This window comes from Mandrillus leucophaeus, unplaced genomic scaffold, assembly GCF_000951045.1.
Source record: "Mandrillus leucophaeus isolate KB7577 unplaced genomic scaffold, Mleu.le_1.0 Scaffold4, whole genome shotgun sequence".
In the NCBI taxonomy this organism is placed as follows: Eukaryota; Metazoa; Chordata; class Mammalia; order Primates; family Cercopithecidae; genus Mandrillus; species Mandrillus leucophaeus.
In genome coordinates, this window is record NW_012104253.1 from 10,069,791 (window position 1) to 10,077,166 (window position 7,376).

The following is a 7,376-nucleotide window of genomic DNA, read 5'->3' on the forward strand; positions in this document are numbered from 1 at the left end:
CAAGGAAGCAAATAGCAACTTGCAAAGTTAAAAGAAATAGCGTCTCCTGTCTTTAAAGAGGTCCTGGACATCTCCCTCCAGTGTTCATCAAAAGACACTGAGAGGCCCTCTGAACACACCGGCCCCAACCTACTTTAGAGATGTTCAGTCCAGGCTGCCCAGGGAAGCCTCCACCCACAGTCACTTGTGGGAGGAGCATCTCCAGTCTGTAGGTTCTAGAAATGGAAAATTTGGGGAAGTGGAAATCGAGTTCTCTGTGGAGAGACAGAAATTGGGTTGCAGTAAAGATCCTGAAACAGCCTCTCACCTTCTTCCCTGCTTGGGGTCCCTCTGCCCCACACACCCGCTCCATCCCATTCTCGGAGGGTCAGTGGGTGTGAGCTTTCTAAAAGTCATACCATCACCAATTCACCTCAGTGTGGGAAGGGGGTTGTAACTACACTGACATGGAAGCCCTACAAGGACAGTGTCATTCTCATGTGATAATAGCAGGTGATACAATGATGTTCCCAGGAACCCAGAGCGGGCACACCTTGCCTGTTCTGGGGATCTGTCAAGCCTTCACAGAGCAAGTGATAGCTCTGCTATGCCATGAATAAAGGATAAGAATCCCAGAGAGGGCTGGGTCAAGAAAGGGCACGTCAGGACGAGGAATTTGCACACACAAAAGCCCAGGGCTGAGGAACAGCCTGGCAAGTTCAGGAAACTGCAGGGAGCTCAGTAGGTTCCAGGAATAAGCATGGGGGAGTTGGGAAGACGGAAAAAAAGCCGAGGAGGGAGAAGGCTGAGACTGGGAGAGGTCAGAGCACCAGGCTCTTCAACAGCGTAAAGGGCCAAGGGAGCCCATGACAAGTCACTGTGTCTGCAGCAGAGGTGGGACTTGGGACCAGCCTCCAGACTTCTGGGCCAGTGCTCTCTCCAGTCCTTCCTCCCCAGAACCCAAACTGATATCTTCAAGGAGGCAATAACAGTGACCTGGAGAGTGACAGAGCCCTGAGGGGGAACAATACCATGGAGGTGACAGCATCCCAGGGGGTAACTGTGTCCCTGCGGTGACAGTGCCATGACAATGTGTTCTGGGGGTGATGATGCCATGGGTGGAAGGTGATAGTGTCCTGAGGGCAATAGTGTCTTGGAGGGGTGACAATACCTGTGGGGTGACAGTGTCCTAGAAATAACAGTGACTGGGGAACGACAGTGTTCTGGGGTGTGACAGTATTCTGGGAAGGTGACAATATCCTGAGGGATGACAGTGTCCTGGAGGTGAGATGTCCTGGGTGATGTGACAGCATCGTGGTGGATAACAGTGCTCTGAGCAGGGACAGTGTCCTGGGGTGACTGTGCCCTGGAGGTGACAGTGTCCTGGGGTGATAACGCCCTTGAGGTGACTGTGCCTTGGGGACACTTTACAGTGGCTGAGGGAGAAGGTGGGGCCTGGCCTTCCCGGGGCTCTGCTGTGTGCGGGCTACCTGGTCCTGAGCAGACTGTCCCACTTAATCAGTGTTTCGGGCTGCAAGGCATCTTCCAGCTGCCTCATCTTGCCCCTGTTGGGGAAGATGAAGAAGGTGGTGGTGTTCCCAGCATGGTCCATCTGCAGCACAGAGCATTGCAACTCAGGGTCGTGCAGGAAGCGGTGGCTGGCCTTCTCCTTCATCATGGGCACCCACACAGCCCTGTGCTCATCTACAAAGAACTCCTTTGGGCTGGTGGCACGTGAGTCAAAGGGTTTCATCCACTCAGCTGAGGGGAAGAGCAACACAAATGTCATCCTCACAGAGAACCAAGAACGGGCTTGGGGTCACCCTTCTGGCAGCTTGTGGGAGTGGGGAAAGCACCTTGGATGCTGGAATCTTGGAGTCCACACTCAGGAAACCAAGCCCCACTCAATAACTCACTCCTGAGGGGTCCCTTAGTACCTGTGTGGCCCTGAGGCTGAGCCCAGAGCCTCCCTGAGCTTCTGTCCTCATTTGAAAATGGTCAATACTGTTAGAAACTATTACAATAGTATAATAAGATTATAATCACATAAACACAAATGCTCTCTCATCTCCTTAATCTCTCCTGGAGGTGGTTAATTTTTAAGAAAAAATGTAGCCAGGTGCGGTGGTTCAAGCCTGTAATCCCAGCACTTTGGGAGGCTGAGACGGGTGGATCACAAGGTCAGGAGACCGAGACCATCCTGGCTAACGCGGTGAAACCCCATCTCTACTAAAAAAAATCAAAAACTAGCCGGGTGAGGTGGCGGGCGCCTACAGTCCCAGCTACTCGGGAGGCTGAGGCAGGAGAATGGCGTGAACCCGGGAGGCGGAGCTTGCAGTGAGCTGAGATCCGGCCACTGCACTCCAGCCTGGGCGACAGAGCGAGACTCTGTCTCAAAAAAAAAAAAAGAAAAAGAAAAAATGTTATCACTGTGGCACAAGCTTCTTGAACGTAGGTGTGGATTTGAAGGCTGGGTTCTGCCTGGCTTTGAAATCTAGGGCAAATTACCCCGCTTTGCATCAGTTTCTCATCTGTCAAGTGGACACGATAATATCTATCTTGTTGAGTTGTGATGAGAATTAAAATTAAATATGCACAGAGCTGGCATGTTAATAAGAACTTTGTAGTCAATATATGTGTGTGTATGTGTAACCATGCCTACAAATAAACACCATCAACAGTCATAGATGCATATTTGAGTGATGCCTCACTGGCTCAGGCAAATAAGCTTTTTTCTTTTTAAAAAATCTGTTTTCTCATCTGTAAAATGGGAACATTGATCTTAGGCATATCTGCTAAGATAAGACTGGTCTGTTTCACCCAGGTGAGAGTCAAGAGAGACTGTGGGGTACACACACTTTGAGATCTACAGAGCACTGTATGAATGTGAGGACTGAGTTCACCTCCTGAGTCCTGAATGAGAACAAGGGGATAACAACAAGCGTCCCCTGCCCGCCCCCAAATGGCCACCATGGCATCATGTGGTCTATTAAACTAAGTCAGGCATTAACAGCGGTGGATTGAATGTCATGACTGTATTGTTTAAACACACACAATGGTGGGGACATGCAGCCTGTTCACTGTCTTGGAAAAAATTAAGGACTTAAAAAAAAATGTAGGACTCTTCCTGCTCTAATCCATGCCTCCTAAGGCCTGCCAGAGGAAGGAAATTCAGGTTCCTTAATACAGTGGTGGCTTCTAGAGTTACTCAAAGGGGAGCTCATAGTCTTCCCTTAGCAGAATCACCTGTGTGAGGAAGGGAGGTGAGCTTCTTCAAACGCAAGGTCATGGGTCTTGGACTCACCCCACTGAAATCAGAATCACTTAGGATAGGTACAAGACACCTGCATTAAACAAACTCTCTAGAAAGTTCATATGCACATTAAGTTTGCAAAACTCTTCTTTAAAAACAAACTCTTCCAGTGTCATTAACATGGAGAAGGGGATGAGTTCCGTGTTACTGGAGGCATTCAAGTAGAGACATCAAGAACTCAGGGGCAGACACTCACTGAGTGTCATCTATATCTAAGTCAGGAGGCGACACTTTCCAGCTGCTGTGAGGGGTGGGGCTCGGGTGTGGTTGGAGCCTGGGTTCTGGGATTCTGGGAAGGAGGTCTGCATTGGGCACACACGCTCTTACCTCTGAGGAGCATGTGATTCACCAGAACTGCTGTGGTTTCACTGCTGAGGTCCTTCTCCCAGGCCCCAAGCTTCCCCTGGGTCTGCTTCTCTATGTATTCGTCAATGTGTTTTTGGGCCTCCTCTAGGCTCTGGTTGGCCCTTGTGCCCAGGCCACTGAACCTGTGCTGGGCCATGGTCAAGAGGAGCCGGGGACCCTGCCCAGGAAGCCTGAGCATCAGATCCCAGAAGCCCTCCTGGATCTCCGCCTCAGGCACCACAGTGAGGTTGAACCCCAGGCCCTCCAGGAGTTTGGTCCTGCTGGCCCCTGGGGCCCCCCGAGAAAGCATGGCCAAGGCCAGGGAGAGGCTCACCGGGGAGAAGAGAATGTTCTCTCCAGGGGCGTTCACAGCCAACTGTCTGTAGAGTTTGAAGGCAAAGTCTATGTTGCTCACAGAGATTTTGTGGCAGGGCAGCGCAGGCCCAGGGCTGCTGTCCTGGGGGCCAGAATGGATGAGATCCGAAGCTTCTTGGTCAATCAGAGCCACACAATGAGCCCCAGCCATGAGCACAGTGACCAGCGGCCACCACCAAGGGGCTTCCATCCTCTGGGGTCCTTGGTCTGAAAGCAGCGTGGCAGAGAGGACAACAATGTCAATGGTAATGATAACGATAATGTGTGATATTCACAAAGTGTCTGCCCTGTGCCGGGCACCCAGCAAATACTTCAAGGCTCTCCTTGCCTCTCCTGGGGGCTCCCGTCCCATCCCCTCCTCCCCACCCCACAGCTTCCTGCTCACAAACAGACATGGGGGATCTCTGGACAAAGTCAGAGCCCCGCCTCCAGAGGACCCTTCTATGAATCCTGCCTGCACCACATCCCAGATCTACCACCTTGGGCGATCCACTTAGCCCATCTGAGCCCCACTTCTTATCCCTGACCTTAGACTTGCAGGAAGCTTATAAGGAGAGGAGGGCCAGGAAGTGCCTCATGGTACAGCAAGGAGTCCAGGGCTCTGCTCGCATAAGCCCAGCAACCTTAGGCAAGTGGCCTTGCCTCTCAGGACCTTGGCTTCCACTCTGTGGGATGCTGCTAAGAATCCCCACATCACAAAGCTACAGAAATTCAAAGTGTGCACAGAGCACACTCAGCCCAGGAGCCGGCACAGAGAGCCCCAGGAGTGGCAGCGGACTTGGGGCCTCCCTTCCAGTGGTCTGACTCAGCAGGCCTCCGTGGAGTATGGAATCCATTTTGGCAAGGGTCTGAGCTGGTCCTGGGCCCCACTTAGGGAACCACTGTGATCCTTTTAACAGGAAAATCAGATGCGTTCACTCCCTGCTAGAGACTTCCAATGGCTCTATAGCAACCAAGAGAAATCCTGTGTTTCTCACCACACCTTAGGAGGCCCTACATGACAGGGCCCTGCTAGCCTTTCTCGCCTCCTCTTTTTTTTTTTTTTTTTGAGACAGAGTCTTGCTCTGTCACCCAGGCTGGAGTGCAGTGGCGTGATCTAGGCTCACTGCAACATCCACCTCCCAGATTCAAGTAATTTCCTAGTAGAGACACGGTTTCACCATATTGTCCAGGCTGGTCGAACTCCTGACCTCAGGAGATCTGCCCACCTCGGCCTCCCAAAATGTTGGGATTACAGGCATGAGATACCGTGCCTGGTCTCTGACCTCCTTCTGATCATCCTTTCCCTCCCTCCCTCTGCTCCAACCATCCTGGCCTTCTTGCTAGTCTAGAACTTACCAAGCTTCTTCTTCCTGCTCAGGACCTGTGTTCTTGCTGTTGGCTGCCCGGAGCAGCCTTGCTCTCACCCTTTCCACAGCTCACTTCCTTCCTTCACTCAGTTGTTGGCTCAAAGGTCACCTCCCCAGAGAGACCCCACCTCTGCCCTTGCCACCCTCACCCTGCCTGGTTTTTCTGATGCCCATCTGGCATGATAGGACATGTTTGTCTGGTTTCTCCACTAGAAGACAAGCTCCATGAGAGCAGATACTCTGTCTCATGCATGGTTCATTCCTAGCGCTCAGCGCAGAGTGCTCTCTCAACAATATTTGTTGGAAAAAACAAATCGTTCATGGGCTAACCTTTGGGGGGCCTCCTTCTAGGGCTTCTGCCTTACCTAGAGCACAGGCATTTTCCTGCCTCTCTGGGACCTAACACTGGACCGTTCCTAGCTTTCTCTGCCACAAGTGCTTGGCCTCACATGTCCACTCTAGGCTTGGGTTAATAACTGACAGAATCGACCATCATCACAACCCCTTGTCCTGCCTCTGATTTTCCATGGGACCTTGGGCAGCCCTGGGCCTTTCTGAACTTGAGCTTCCTCATCTGCGTAAGAAACAATCAGCTCAGCCTCAGCCTCAGCCTCCAGGAAATCCTCTGTTCCCTGTGATTTACTTATTGACAGAGAACCAACTATCTCCATTTACCCATTTGCCTGGTAATCTGCTGTGGTGAATATCTTGGTTTTGCTGAAGTTTGTACTTTCATTGTCTTGTCTTTAACCTTCATTCATTCACTCATTCATTCATTCACTCATTCATTCATTGAACAAACATAGACAAAACGTCTGCTACATGTCAGGACTTGAATTGTACGCTGGGGACACAATATGAAAGAGACACAGTGGTTCCCTTGGGGAGGCTCGGGTCCTGTGGGACAGACAGGCAGAGATCTGCACAGGGTGGTGTGTGCTGCATGGCCAGGCTGGTGACAAGCTGTCTCGGGTCCAGTGTTCTGTCCATGTTCGCATTCTCTAGGTGGGGTTCCATTGTGCCCTGCTGGTGAGGGTGTAGTTGGAACCTAGCAGCAGCAGAGGCTTCCTCTGAGGGCCCACAACCATGGAGCTTTTGAGCAGAAAGGATGCCCTGGTCCAACCTGGGCCTTGGACAGACAGGAACACTGAGGCCCCGAAAGACGCTCATTCATGTACTCGCTGACTCACTCACTGAATGAATATTCAGCAGTCAGGGCAACAGGGACTGGCAGCCTGGGCCCTGCCTGGAAGGAGCATGCCAGTGATTGCAGGGAAATGCGGGGAGCTGATTACAGCTCAGTGAGGAAAGGACGATGGCATTTAGAGGCGAACCACAAAGGGTGAATGAGGAGCCTATAGGAGGCATGGAAGGTAGAAGTTCCTGGAAGGCTTCCTGGAGGAGGTGGCACCTGAACTGAAACTGGAAGATGGAGCAAGAGAGAGGCAGGAAAGGGATTTGGGGGTTTCAGCAGAGGCAAGAGCATGCTTGAGGTCATGGAGGCAGGGTGAGTCGGCACCACTCCAGATTGTTGCCTATATGCACAGCTCCTGTTGCACAGTGGGCACATGAGTGTGTGTGTGTGTGTGTGTGTGTGTATGTGTAGGTGTGTGTAGCATGATGATCTAACTTGTGGCAAGTTCAACAAGTCAGCTGGGGAACTGGGGATCTAGCCCCACCCACAGCCCCCAACTCACCTGAAAGTGAATGCTTTCCGTGAGCTTTTGGAGGAGCTGGGGAGATTCGGCAGGTTTAACGGCCCTTGAAAAACTGCGTTCCTCAGGGAGGGTTGTGGTGGCCTGGATTTCTGGGAATAACCCAGACTGAATAAGGCTGCCCTTGGCTCAGTGTCCACCCTTGGCAAAAACCAACAGAGGAAAACAATCTGCCCTCCATTAGGGTTATGTGGAAATCCGTGTGTGGAGAAGAACATGGGCGGTGTCCTGGAATTGGGGCGGGTGTCCTGGAATTGGGGTGGGTGTCCTGGAATTGGGGCGGGTGTCCTGGAATTGGGG

General features: G+C 51.8%; 1 protein-coding gene across 1 annotated transcript in view; it reads right to left on the minus strand.

The window, feature by feature from the left end:
• Positions 1-4,790, minus strand: part of LOC105547915 (putative serpin A13) — a 6,582-nt gene extending 1,792 nt beyond the window's left edge. The window contains exons 1-4 of the mRNA XM_011991687.1: positions 4,551-4,790; positions 3,620-4,219; positions 1,470-1,740; positions 134-254 (exon numbers count right to left, since the gene is read on the minus strand). Coding sequence (XP_011847077.1) covers positions 134-254; positions 1,470-1,740; positions 3,620-4,202 — 975 coding nt within the window. The 5' untranslated portion in view covers positions 4,203-4,219; positions 4,551-4,790. The remainder of the gene's footprint in view (positions 1-133; positions 255-1,469; positions 1,741-3,619; positions 4,220-4,550) is intronic.
• Between the last annotated feature and the right edge of the window lie 2,586 nt (positions 4,791-7,376).